This window comes from Mus pahari, chromosome 21 (assembly GCF_900095145.1).
Source record: "Mus pahari chromosome 21, PAHARI_EIJ_v1.1, whole genome shotgun sequence".
Taxonomy (NCBI): Eukaryota; Metazoa; Chordata; class Mammalia; order Rodentia; family Muridae; genus Mus; species Mus pahari.
This window is the reverse complement of record NC_034610.1, coordinates 53,630,681-53,645,545: the sequence shown is the minus strand read 5'-3', so window position 1 is coordinate 53,645,545 and position 14,865 is coordinate 53,630,681. Positions and strand designations below refer to the sequence as shown.

At 39.7% G+C, this 14,865-nt stretch overlaps 1 protein-coding gene across 4 annotated transcripts in view; it reads left to right on the top strand.

Moving 5' to 3' along the window:
* Tpd52l1 (TPD52 like 1) overlaps positions 1–13,484 on the top strand; it is a 103,335-nt gene extending 89,851 nt beyond the window's left edge. The window contains exons 5-8 of one of the 4 annotated variants that reach the window (XM_021221397.2): positions 2,635–2,649; positions 4,568–4,606; positions 7,480–7,540; positions 12,885–13,484. In XM_021221397.2, the coding sequence (XP_021077056.1) occupies positions 2,635–2,649; positions 4,568–4,606; positions 7,480–7,540; positions 12,885–13,013 (244 nt within the window). In that variant the 3' untranslated portion in view covers positions 13,014–13,484. The remainder of the gene's footprint in view (positions 1–2,634; positions 2,650–4,567; positions 4,607–7,479; positions 7,541–12,884) is intronic. The other 3 variants (XM_021221398.2, XM_029533175.1, XM_029533176.1) reach the window with 3 other exon arrangements.
* The last annotated feature ends 1,381 nt before the right edge of the window (positions 13,485–14,865 follow it).

Genomic DNA, 14,865 nt, shown 5'->3' with positions numbered 1-14,865 from the left:
TGATTTATTTTGAATTTGACTGATGTGGCTTAGGAGATCCTTCTTTAGAAATCAATTTTATTTTCCTCTTAGACCAATTTTTTCCAGAGAAAAGGTTGCTCTTTATAGCCCTGCATGTTCTGGAATTTACTCTGTAGACCAGACTAGCCTCGCACTCAGAGATCCACCTGTCTCTGCCTCCTAAGTGCTGGGATTAAAGTCATGTACCACCAAGTGCCCACGCCAAATTATTTTTTTGTTGGAAAGTTTTAAGTTTCTCTTCTTAAAAGTTTATGTGTATATTTATGTCATAAATTTCTTAAACTATTATTTATTTGAAGCTTTGATACCTAGAAACAAATATTCATTTCTTTGTATATAGTGTTTTATATCAAAGGTGGGGTTGGGTTATGCCTCATAGTCAGGAACTGTTTTAATGAAGTATTCACGTGGATAGTTAATTACAGATACGGATGTGGACACTCTCCAGTGTTTTGTCTTCATTTTTAATGAATACCACATTATCAAAAGACATTGACATCTTCAGAGGCAGCAGGTGATTTTGTATTCTTAGTTACTTCTAATTTTATTAAGTTTGAAGTTGTATCAGTGGAATCAAACTATTTACTTGAACAAATATCTCTTATACAAGAAAGATCCTTCTGCCCATTGTATATGAGAAGATATATTTGGCTATGTTTATGAGATTTGATTTTTACATGTGCACTTGAAATCTTTCTCTTGAACACTAGAGCCTTACTGCCAAGTAGTGTTTCTCTATCTTTATGAGTCCATATAAACATCTCTCAAGCATTTTAAAAACTTGTTTTTCCAAATTGCACTTCTTCAAGATTGTGCTCAGAGCGGCTTGGGCGGAGGCTAGGAATCTGCCTCTGTATCAGGCACATGGGAAAGTGACTGCTTCGGAATGTAATCGATCCACCTTCTACCTGGCTGTGTTCCCTTATCAACTGTGGAGGAGAGGAGGGTGGGCTAAGGCTGTAATTCAGTGGTGGACAGCTTACTTTACAGATGTGAGGGAGCTTTTGGGTTTTATCCAGTAAAATTAAAGGGAGGGAAACCCAAGTAGCAGCATCATTAGGGTATTATAGAGCATGGCATGTACTATGCATTTAGATGTTAGTTTAATCTTTATTATATGACCATCTCAAGGTGGTCCTTAACATGAAGGAAATCAGGATTCATCTATCATCTTCTTTCTAATAGTGAGAAACAAAGGCTGTTGCAAGAGTGTGTTGGCATACTCTGGTTCATATTGTAACAAGGTCTGACAGCCAGTTGTCAACTGCCTTTCCTCCTGTTTTAAAGTGCTTTGTTTTAGCACGGTGCCAAACTCATGACCCAGGAGCTCCATGCTATTCCTTTATTACAACTTCATATAAAGACACACAGTTTTCATTGTGAAGTGGCTGTTCCTATGCTAGAGTTATGTCAATAGTCAAGAATTGCCTAGCATTTATGAGCCCTGGGACTCTAGCCTCATTGCTTTCAAACAAGTAGTGACTAAAAATCCTGGGACATGAAGTATATGTTTCTAGAGATTCATATATAATTCTGAAAATTTTTATAAAGTTAGAAAAAGTCAGAGATATATTTCTAGTTTTCATCAAGTTTTAGAAAGACTTTTTAGTTTTAAGTTTTATTAAAACAAGTAATGTGTAGATGCCATTTAAAAATTTCTCCAGGTTAATACCCTCAAATGAGAAAAAAAATGTCTTTACACTTTGTTCAAACTAACGTGTCAAGTTATAAAAGACTAGTAGGAAATGTTAAAATGTACTTTCCTTTAAGCTTTCTGTTATTTTAAAGTATGCTGTTATCCTATATTTGTATATGTTACACTATAAAATTCCTTTGTGTGTTCCAGGACCAAATTCATGACCATGGTCAGTCTTTTTCTCCATTTGTGAACAGCATTAGTAGTACTTGTCCCACGTGTATGTTAAAGTCACGTGATATCCATGAGGTGAAGTCTGAGGAAGTGTCAACTGTCCAGATAGTTCTTATAACGTTGGTATCCTCTCAGAAGTTCTCAGTGAATCGGTCCAAACCATGATGCAGTGGGGACCAAATGTTCAGAGGAAGCATATGACGGAGACTTGCCATCAATATATTGTTGTGGCAAAGAGCAACTTGAAGAAAATTTTAACAGAGTGTTAAACAAAAATCTTTAAGACACATTAAAAAGTCAGCACCATTAGCTGTTATTTCAACATTTGTGGGTCCCACCAACCACAGGTTGAAAAAGTTTTAATTCATCTTTATTGAACATGCACAAAGTTTTGTACTAACAACGTTCTTTAAGTAACAAGGCATGGCAAATGCTATATGACTTTTACCCTGTGTTAGGTGTCACATGTAATGCAAGTCATAAGTATAGAAGCTGTGTGCAAATACTGAAAGACTCTATTCAAGGACTTAAGTATCCTGGGATTTCCATATCTATTTGGTCCTGGGGACCCTTTCCCCTCAGCATGCACAGAGAAGGCAAACTGCGTACTCAAAAGAACAGCGAAAGGAGTTGCTTAGACCTTTCTTTTTGGGCTCTTACAAAGGAACGAAAGTGACAGGGGACATTTCTTCACAGTCTGCTAACTCTGCCCCATTCTTTTCTCCCATGCTGCCTGGCTGCAGGTCTCAGTCTTTTGGGTAAGCACACTATGTTGAGTCTGTGAGGCTGTGTGACTTTTCCTCCCCTGCCTATCTGTTCTACTCATGGCTCTCAGCTCCCTTCACGCTGTGCCACGACCAGAAAAACAAGACCATTTTCTGGAGCATGTATGTTAACAAGGAAGAGGCCAGTTATGCAGCACTTAGTTCACTAGTGTTCATTTAACCACACATTCATCTCACTTGTGAATCTTCCCTACTGGTTTCATTATCTGGACAGTCTCTTAGCTTGAGATCTCTTCTGTAAGCACCATTTCTACCAACATTGACTTGGTCCTTAGAATACAAAGATGTAAAGAAATTGAGGTTCTTTGTTTTGTTTTGAATAAAACTTGCAGAACATAGAGTTGAGAAACAGAGAGCCATTTTCCACCTACCACTGTTCTTCGAGTTTTTTTAACTTTGACACACTGATGTCTGAACTTCAATTTCCATATTTTTTACTCAACAATACGTATGTTCATAAGTTAGTGGCTTTCAGCCTGAGTGATAGGCTACCCCCAGTAAACCTGCTTTTATATACTTTTAAATTCAGCTTGAATTGGCTTATTTCATCAGTGGAGAAAACATATCACTGAGGACTTTAACTTAAGCCCCCTCTTTTTTTTCTGGAATCACCGAATGAACTTAATATATCCCCACTCTACCCCTACCCTCACCCTAGACTGTATTTAATGAGATGAACAGATCGGTAATACTTGATTTCCTGAAGCAGTGTGTTTTAAATGCAATTACTATATATGGTCTTTGGAAGACTATAAGTACTGCCTGAATGACTTTTGACATTTCAGTAGAAGGCTGCCCACACCAATGGCCTTTGGTGATAGTTTCTGGGATATGTGATCCAAAACCTGGTAGCTGCTAGGGCAGTGGTTTTCAACCTTCCTCATGTTGTGGTAACCCTAAACCAAAAAATATTTTTGTTGTTACTTCATAACTGTAATTTTGCTGCTGTTTTGAATCATAAATAAATATAAATATCTGTCTCTGGATGTTCATAGGCAACCCAGAGAAAGGGTTGTTTGACCCCAGTAAGGGGCTGAACCCCACAAGTTGAGTACCGCTGTTCTAGGGCGAAGAGAAAGCAGGGTCTGTTTAAAATGTGGCTGGAGAGAGCAAGCCCTAGCCCAGGCCAATGGAATCCAGTTTGCTTCCTCCCACTGCTTTCACCCCAGTTTTGGAGAAAACTCAGTAAATAATACCACACAATGAGAAGGTAGATTACAAGTCAGCTACTCTAAGATTAAGATCCTGAAACTCTCAGGTGTAGTTATATTTATACCAGTTGTTCTTGACAATTAGTCTAGAACAGATGTAGAAGTCTTCTCCTTCCAACTGGTGTGTGTGTGTGTGTGTGTGTGTGTGTGTGTGCGTGTGTGCGTGTGTGCTTGCGTGTGTGTGCGTGTGTGCATGCACGTGTGTGTGCGTGCGCATGTGTGTGTGTGTGTGTGTTGTTGTTGTTGTTGTTGTGGGGTGAACTGTATTAGCCTAGCAGGTACTATCTAGGGTGCCTTTTCTTCACCATCTGCATCCCTCTGGACCGTTTCTGTACAAAAGATCATTACCCACCTGGCTGTCCTTCCTGGCGGCTGCTCTTCACTCTTCCCAAGTGTGAGAAGGAAGTGGAGACCAGGGTCAGGCCGAGGGATTCCACCCCTTCCAGATTTCCTGCAGGGCCCCTAGGAAAGAGAGGAGGCTTTGGCCATTGCTCATCTACTTTTCCTTACACCCTCAGAAGCTGACTGCAGCTACTTAAGTCAAGGGAAAACAAAGGCCATCTTGGTTGGGTGGGCAAGGAATACTGTGGATATTTAAAATTGCTGTTTTAGAACTGTTAAACCAGGACTTTTCCACAAACCTAAATTATGCTATCTTCTTAATGTGCTTTGTCCTGAAGGTACTCCATCCGCCATTCCATAAGTATGCCTGCCATGAGGTAATGTGCACAAAATATTCGCATGATTTTACTGCAGAAAGTATTGAACCATTTATTTTACTTGTAGGTTCCTTCCCCGTATCGCTTTATGTGAAAGTAAATTATTTCTCCTGTTTCTTCCCGACTGTCTTGCTTTGGACTTGGGTTTCTGACACGCTCGGCCTTAAATTCAACTCTTCCTGAGACCAGAGACAAGGGCTTCACCTATGTCAACCACCATTTCCTCACCACACGCTATAAAGAATTAAGAGCTTCTCTGCATGGATTTCTGTGACCAAACATAGTTAGCTATATAAAGCACTAACAAGAGGTCCGGAACATTCTAAACACATTTGCATAATTAAATGCAAACACAGGGGAAAAAGGAGTGAGCGAGCAAGAGAGAGAATGGGAGACTCATAGGGTGGCATTCCTGTTAAAGATGTCATTAAGATTTGAGATCAGTTGTCGGTCAATAGTTTAACAATGTCAGACTACTACAGTCCTGGATAGATTACTGGTGAGAAACATGGCTTAGTGATACAGTATGATTAAAACAAAATTCCTAGTGGTAGAAGTCTGGAGACATGGGAATGAAGAGAGGCAGGTTGTTCTGACAGCAATCAGTGTTACAGACATGCTAAAACCATTTCACTGATATCAGTTGTACTGTATAGAAAATAAGGAAGTTGGAACCAGATTTGCTGCTCTTCCCATGATGCTCCAGCAGCCTGGGCTCCTGTCATTGTGGAATAGGTACACATTAAGCCTCTAGGACTTTTCCACCCTTCAGTCTGAATCTGGACACCCTTTGCTTCATAGTGTACACTATGATTTAGAGTCATCGCAGAGGAAATTCAGTTTCTGAGACCCTGGGAAGCGAATTCTCCTAGGGTCATTTGTAGTACCAAAAGTTTATAGTTGTTCATGGGATAATTAAATTTGATTAACCAGCTCTCCCTGTCCTTTAGCATGCATCCTGGTATAATTTAATTAGATAAATATTCATTCTTTAATGTCTGATGAAGTCTCATCTATGCTGGGGATATTTCTCAATTAGTTGGTTGGAAAATTTAACCACTGTGTTTCGTTTTCCATATTTGGTAGAAGTAAGATTGCTTAATTCATCTTCAAGCAAATTGTTAGCAGCTCCCATAAGGTACCCAGACTGATTAGTCCAACACAAGGTGTGTAGCTCTTGGACAGGCTAAGTTTACATCTAGGTGTCTGAAGAAGGATTGGAGAAAACAAAGTTCTACTCTGTGAATCAGAAATCCATCTTGTGACCTAAAGGGCAAACACAATCTCATGAATTTCCTGAAGTTAGGTTTGAGAGGAAATTAAGTTTACTAATCTAACATAGATCCACAAAACATCCATCTTATCTGCCTACCCACTGTAGGCCCTCATAACTGATGGATGTCATGTAGGCAGGCTCAGCCAAATAAAGCCCAAAGAGAAAATGAAGTGCCACACTATATAATTTTGAGCCATACAAATGTAATTTCACCATGAAATAGGGTTATTATGAAAGATTATTCACAGGAACTTGACTAATACTTGAGTCATGAGCAAGGTACAAAGCTATGCCCTGCAGCTGGAATGGGGGTACATTTCTTGCCGTGGGGACTGACAAAGTTGCAGGAACAATCCTCAACAAAGCCAAAGAACCGGAGAATATATTTTGTACAATGGCTGCCTCTTGACCATCCTAGAGCCCTGGTTCATCCCACACCTTAAAGCAAAACCCAAATGTTCTGGCCACACTCCCTTATCAAGGTTCTCTAAGTCATTCCTCTTACTTTATTGTCTTCTGTACTCAAGAACAAACAAGCAGCTTATCAAATATAATAAAATCTAATTGAAATATTTGACTTGAATATAGTGACAATTGTTATTGAAATGTGACATGCAAAATTTAAGATATATCTTTTAATTTATCTTCTGTGTCTTTAATTAGATTTAGTAATATCAGTGTAATCAGTGTAGTGCGGTGATACTTTTGTGGGCAAATCCAACAAAGAAAGCACCAAATGACTGAAACCCAGAAGTTGGAAGATAGGTGATACAATATTTGAGTCATAAATAAAATGCCTATCAGGTAGGAAGGCTCCATCTCCTAAGAGGATGGGAAAATAACATATGCATTTAACAAAGATATGATTTAGAGGTGATGGGGGTGGGGCATCCACCATAAAACAAGAGGAATATCAACTTTTAGAAATGCCACTTCCTACAGTTAGTCAACATCATTATTTTCTAAGGCACAGAAAGAGAAAAGCCAGGAACATTTTTTTTCTCCTTGAGCTATTTCTTGTCCATCTTGTCTCATGTTTACTGGAAACAAACAGCAAACAAACAAACACCTTTAACTTAACATTCCAAGTTGGAAATCTATGCATGACATTTAAACAGATCTTCTACTGACCATTAAAATAAACAAACAAACAAAAAGTTAGGAAAAGGACTGTTGTGGCGGAAAACAATACATTGACAAATATAAAATTAGCTATCAGCCCATTGACTCTGTGAAAATGACTTACAGAGGACTATGGAGTTCTCATGAAAGTGAATTGGGTTTTCTTTCATTCACCACTTAATTTCCTAACACTATCCCCCCAAATATGAACTTATTACAGTTGGATCATTGCCATGTGCTATGTTATTTATTGCACAGGCTGGTATCTGACCATTTTACTTCGAAATATGCTATGCTGTTTCTGGACCTACCTGAGCAGGAATAAACACTTTAAGACACAGTTGGTCCAGGTCATAAGCTGACAGCCAGCTCTGGTGGAGAAGTGCTATTTATTTACAAACAAGAACTGAAAACCAAACAACATTGTTGCTAAGACACTGAGCCTTAAGAGCTGACCTTTGTTTTCTTATTTTAGGAATTCTTCTACTTTCAAATCATTTGAGGAGAGGGTTGAGACAACTGTTGCAAGCCTCAAGGTACAGATGAGGTGAATTGTGTATGATTGGGTCCATTTCATCAGGACAGCCTAGTCATTAGCACCATTATTGCTGCAGGCAAGGTAGGGCCATCACCCTTCTGTGTGGCTAGGTGGTAAGATGTGCTCAAAGACCGGCCATTTCCTCCCAGAGAGACCTATTGATAAAATCAGCAGCGAAGAGTATCCCTGCATCCTTAGAGTTAATTATAAGCCATGCAGGGATAGAGTGCTCATGAAAGTGAATTGGGTTTTAATTCACCACTTTATTTCATAACACTTAATGAAGTTTCTATAGTAGCTCACAGATCTTCTGATTTGGAGATAAATTAGCAAAACCAAACTGTTTGCCATGTGTCATAATGCCATCCTCTACCATCAATCTCCCAGACTATTTACTAAGCTTACATACTGACCACAGCACAGTGTGGTGATTACAGTGGGAAAATTAAGCAAATACATTGTTTTCTAGCAATGTATTTGCTCCCTGGGTAGCAACTGAAATTATGCCCATTCCATGCTGGGTGATAAACTTTCATAAGTTGTCCAAGCACAGGTGCTAATCTATAGAAGAGGGGTGGCAAAAGAAAAACTAGTCTTGACTTTAAAAGACATAAATGTAAAACAGGAGAATCAGTTATTATGAGAATCTTTTGGAAGTGCCACCTAAATAAATATGTTACAACATCTTATATAATTACTATCTTGTAGGCACTCCATTCATATATTTTACTATTACTGGGATCTATAGATCCAAATGGTAATGATTTAGCTGCCTCTAGACCCTCGCCTCATCAATCTCACATTTGCTACATGGCTGCCAGGATGTCCATTATTCCTAACCACAGGCCCCAGGTATTTTCAATGATTTAGATCTGAAGGCTCCTTCTTAAACCAGGATCTTTTACAAGGTCTACTTTCCTAGGTCTTTGATCAGCTTTTGAAGGCTCCAGAATAAACTCATCATTCAGTGATTCCTATGCCTCTATTGGCTTCTTCACACATCAGCATTGTCTAGCACTTGCCAACTTTTTCTCTTTGGTAAGGATTAGTAGGAGCCATTAAGGCGTCCCATAAAGTAGGGCCTTTAAAAATAAAAAGCAATACAGTGTGCTGTGTACATATCTTCCGTATCTTGTATTAAAATAAAAGGCCCCCAAATCCCAATCACTTTCTTGACACTTGCATTTAAGCTTCACATCAGCTCAAAGTACAGATTCCCTTTCTTGTTAGAGGAATTCTGATGTAGGAGGAGTTTTAGTTTTCTCCTTTAGCAGAGGGGATATAAAGAAGCCAAGGAAGAAATCAAGAACAACCTGCTTTCATTTGCTTTTAGGAAATGGGTAAGGTCATGGTATCCATACAGTGTAAGTGTTGGAGTCACAATCTCAGCCTCTTACTGTTTCCTCCTCATGGAGTCTGAAGGCATACTGCTCCTCGCCTCCCTCAGACAGGCACATAACTATATAGCCTATTAAGGCTGAGACCTCCTGAAAGCAGAGTCTGTGCTTGTGCAACTGCTCATTGCTTTACCAGTATTCACACCCACATATCTGCTCTCTCACAGCTAAAGATTGATTAGATCTTTCTGCCTGCCAGGCAGAGGAGGAGTGTGCATCATCAGGTGTTGCATGAAGCCTCCCACTTCATCAACAGAAACTTCTCATTCACTTCCTGCTACTCAGACCAAACAATAGATATATAAGTCTCCTTTCCTATAGCTTACTTTCTATAGCTATTTTTGTTCTAAATCTACTAAGCTTCCATATCAGTCTCTACTTATGAGCCTTGAGGCTGTTTTCTTTGGAGGGACTATCTCCAGGTACAAACTCCACTTTAAGTTTGGCTTTTAAATCCCTGACAGGGAATCAAGGTCATGCTTATGGTCTAGGAAGAATAAAATGTCCTACTCTGAAGGTCACAAGCAACCTCCACACTCCACAGGGCATTGTTCCAAGCCAGTTTTTCTCCTCTCTCCAGTTCAGTGAAGAGAGTTTGATATTCCATGAGGAACTTTCCAGTTCATTATAATCATAAAGAATATAGTGCTGCCAACATACTGGCAATGTATTACTCGAGGACACCTTGTCTGGTGTCACCTGTACGGCCAGCCAGCATTCTTCCTATTCCACCCTAACTAGATAGATGCTGAGCCAGTGTCTACGAAAGCACATTTTGTATATCCAACCATCACAAACCCCAACACCCAGCCCACCCTTCATCTCTGTCGTGCAGACCACGGTTTTAGTGTGCCTAGTCTTTAATGAATACGACACATGGTCTGAGTCAGACCCTCAAAAACTGAAGACAGATTCAACACATGATGCTTTTTGATGCCTTGTGTTCTCCTAGACAACCAACCCTGTAGTTCACATTAAATTGGCTACAAAGAGCAATTATAATTCTGGGGACAAAGTGATAAATCCTTAGATGTAAAAAATACCCTAGAGCGGTACAAAAGAGGGTCACTGGTTGTGTCTTTGTTCAAACTAAGAATTAGTCTGCCCCCCAGAGCATGGTAGTGTGCAGGCATTAAAAATGCCTGGTTAGGAAACCTGCATCCCACTCATTTGCCACAGTGAGTTTTTAAAAAGCACCTTTTTATCTTACTATGTTGATTTGAGAAAGAAAAAAAAACTTAGATGAAGAAAAGTCTGAAGGGAAACATCAATATTCATCTGACATAATACTATGTGATTTCTATTATTAAACAGAAGCTAGAAGAAAATTTAAATTTGGGGTGGGACATTAAGACAAGGTGTATTTATGCAGCCCCGACTGTCCTAGGATTCACTGTATGAGCCAGCCTGGTCTCAAACTCACAGAGATTTACTTGTCTCTGCCTCCGGAGTGCTGGGACTAAAGGCATGTGCTTCTAGGTCTGGTGAGAATTCAAAAATTTTAAAACCCCAAAGCAACTTATACTTTAACACAGTACATTATATTAAATTAATCCTACTTATTCCTCTTAGGAAAGAAACAGTACTACCAGCTCAGGCAGGAGAAAGTTAAGAGTTTGAGGTCAGCTTGGCTTATGTAGAGTGATAGGCCAATCTGGGGTACATAGGGAAGATTCTGGGGAAAATAAATATATAAATAAATAAAAGTATGATCTAAGCAATGTAAAAAAGTCAATTTCATAACTGAATTTAAAAGACAAAATGATGGGCTGGTGAGATGGCTCAGTAGGTAAGAGCACCCGACTGCTCTTCCAAAGGTCCGGAGTTCAAATCCCAGCAACTACATGGTGGCTCACAACCATCCGTAACAAGATCTGACTCCCTCTTCTGGAGTGTCTGAAGACAGCTACAGTGTACTTAAATATAATAAATAAATAAATCTTAAAAAAAAAAAAGACAAAATGATTTTTATGTTGAATTAAGAGGTGTTTGTAATGAATGCATTGCTTTTAAGCCCTGGTTAAGTTTTTATAAATGTCTTTTTAATTTTACTTTCTTCTATATGTGTGAATGTTTTGCCTGTATGTATGTCTGTGCACCACAAGTATACCTAGTGCCCATGTTGGTCAGAAGAGTGCTTCTTCAGATCCTTTGAAACTGAAGTTAGTGATGGTTATAGGCTGCCATGTGGGTGATGGGGTCCAAACCTGGGTCCTCTACAAGAGCAATGTGCCCCTAACCTCTGAGCAATATCTCTGCAAGGGCAGGGCAGACAGCACGGAGGACTTCCCATGTTGTGCACATGTCTGTATTACTTTGTTTGTAACAATGGGTCAGCAATAGCAGAGTTATCTATTCTCTACTTTCCTTTTTCTTGCTGTTTTTATACATTGTGAATGCATAAGGAAAGGCCAGTGTGAGTACTCAGACTTGTATTACATATTTTAGGATATAAAACATTGATCTGAATATCTTCTTAATGCATTCAGAATACTTAAGCACAAATTTAAAATGTAAGTCGACTTCTGTTTCTACTGAGTCAATAAAAAGAGGACACAAAAGAGGCCCATCACACATAGTGTCTGAGTTAGGATTGCTAATGTTAAGAAACACCGTGACCATGGCAACTCTTATAAAGGATCTTATAAGCCACTTAATTGGGGGGGTAAATGGAAACTCTTATAAAGGGAAACATTTAACTGGGGGTAGCTTACAGTTTCAGAGGTTTAGTCAGTTACCATCATGGCGAGAAGCATGGCGGCACGCAGGCAGGCATGGTGCTAGAGAAGGAGCTGAGAGTTCTACATCCTGATCCACAGGCAGCAGGAGACTGAGCCACACTGGGGTTAGAGTATAAGAGCCCTCTATCTACTCTACTGTAGAGTGTAAGAGTAAGAGTATAACCTGCCCCCACTGACATACTTCCTCCACACCTACTCCAACAAGGCCACATCTCCTAATAGTGCCACTCCCTGTGGGTCTATTGGAGCCATTTTCTTTCAAACCACCACATAGAGTATTCTCAAGGATTTTGATGAAATTCCTATTGCTCAGGGCAAAACGAAGCAACAACAAAAACCCAGACCCTTAAAAACTGGTGGGGTCGGAGGTAGGCTGGAGAGATAAGTCAGTAGACAAAGTATTTCTTGACTTGCAGGTACCATGACCAGATTTCAGTTTCAAGAACTCCTGTTAAAAATGCGGGGCATAGTGATGTAGTTATAATTCTAACTCAGGGAAGGTGGAGTATATCCCTGAGGCTTTCTGGACAGCCAGGCTTGCCTCTGGAGAATTCCAGGCTAAAGAAAGACTGTCAGGAAAAAAAGGGTAGGGGGTTGGGAGTGGAGGGTAGGGGCATGGTACCTGAAGCACAATACCTGAGGTTATTCTGTGGCCTCCACATGCATACACACAATATATACATGCATACCTGCACACAACATGTATTCACAACCACATGAAGATGCATACACACATACAAACAAAGGAGAAACAGTTTCAGAAATGAGGATTGGCTTCTAGTTATGTCTTAAATAGAAACCTAAGTAGAAGTCACATAAGAATGTTTATACATTTGTAAAAGAATTAATCTAAGATCTGATTCCAATTTGATTGAATAAATTTCTCTAGATAAATAGGGACAGATGTTGCCCATCTGCAGATCTGATTATATTCATACAGGGATTAGAATTTTACAAGTAGAAGGGATAAAGAGAAGAATGCTAAACTTGTGTGAAATTAAAGTTCGAAATCTTATCCCAGAACCAAGATTAATACTATTCTGAAAAATAAAGGAAGCTAACATCGCAAACTTCATGTGCCTCTGAGGAAAATTACTTATGTCTAAACTCAGAAGAAATTAACTTTTGGCATTTTTATTTTAAAAAATATTACAAAAATTATAATGAAAAACTAACTGGATTTTTATCTACCTGCTCATTTCAGACGAAAGTAGGTGGGACACACCACACTGGTGGCAGTTTTGAGGAGGTCCTGAACTCCACAGCACATGCCAGCTCACAGAATGCTTCGGCAGGCCCCCGGCAGACCAAGGACGAGGAGCTGCAGTGCTAGGTCCAGCCTGGGCTGCTGCCGGTCAATCTGCCTGCTCATCCTCTGATATGAAGACCAAAATCCCACTGGGAACCCCAAGTTTTGACGTTGATATGTAAATGGGGTCTCCAAAATGTTTAATAAAATGATTTCTTTTTGCATTTGTGTTGATGACCATTACTCTGCAGTATTGACAAATGTCATCTTTAAAAACAGACAACCTGGAGCAGGGTCATAATTGTTCTGGAATCTCGTCTGTGTAACTCAATGTGTATTTCCCAATCACACAGATACTGATTATTAGCTTTGGTTTTGGCTTGGTCTCCAAACCAATATGCATGTCTCAGAGTGCACCTGTCAGTCTGAAGATCGACAGGTGACACTATTTATGACTGTCTCCAGCAGGGGGCCAAATCCTACAAATTTCACCAAATTGCTTGTGATTTCCATGTGAATTTATTTAAATCATTAAAATAATTCATTTTAACGATGACTGGATCTTTTATTTCTTTGTTGGTAGCAATAATTCTATAGAGGTACTTTTAAATCAACCCAGTGAACAGGAAGGACAGAAGTTGTAAGACCAGTTATCATCTAAGGATGCTGAAATAGCCTCTGACTCTAAAATTCCCTCCGCACTGCGTAGGCGAGTAAATACTCAGGTCTGAGAAGAGAACCACAGGAGAAGCTGGGTTACAACAAATCCTCAGTTTATATGTTGTTCACATATATAAAACTATCGTGAGCTTCCAGCAGCCACTTTTATCTTTTACTTCTCTTTACTTCACAATGGTAACCTGATTGTTGTTTGATATCAGGGATAAAACCTATGGCATATTTTAAAATATATACCAATAGACCTATTAACTAAAACAATTAATAATAATAGCAACATACAATAGACTGGAGATGTAACTCCAGGAGTTGGTAGAGTGCTTATCTACTATGCATAAAGTGCTGGCTTTCATCTCCCAACACTGAATAAACCAGGGATTGTGGTCCACACCTGCAGTCCTAGTCCCCAGGAAATGAAGACAGGAAAACCAGAAGTTCCAGACCAACTTCAGCTACATAGTAAGTTCAAGGCTAACGTGAAAGTCTTCTCTTCCAGTTGACATAGCATGGCAATCTATCCAGACCACAGATACAATTGAAAATGTGGCTGGTTCAAGGTCACATGACCTGCTGAGGAACATTAGCATAGGGAACTGGGCTGTATACTTGATCCCCAGTGGGCAGGTTAGACACCCAGCACTTCTGGCAGGGGTGCCCACATTCTCTGGCAGGAAGCCAACTCTGTCTAGCTGGTATTAAGGCAGTGCCAGCTCTCCAGCCACAGAATGATGGACACAGTCTTCCCCACTCAATTTCTGGCTGCCAGTGAGTTCCAAGTGTTCAGCTTCTGTGACTCTCTGCTTTCTTTTTAAAACTACATTTGGCACACTGAACTGTATCAGACATAGCATTCTCCTCTCTGGCTCCTACTGGAGGAATGCTTGGTTCTGGGCCTCTTAGGTAGAATAGCTGGGTCCCTTTTGGACTTCTAATTCTTTTTCCTCTCTGTCTATTGTCTGTCCTTGGAGTGCCAATCCGTTCATGTCCATCAAAACTGACTGTTTCATGTGAAGTCTGTTCGTTTTGTGGTTTGTTTGTTCGTTTGTTGTTCTGTGTTTCATGTTCAGAAGAAAAAACGGTTAAAACTTTATCTGCTGGTTGTTTATCCCTTGATTTAGTTTTAACTTATTTCAAAAAAAAGAAAAAAATAAATAGACAGCATCAGTTGGCCTTTGGAGCCCTGCACCTGTAGTTAGGAGAAGCCCTACCAGGAGCTTCTCTGAAAAGCCGCTCTTAAAGGGACCAGCAGCTTCTCAAG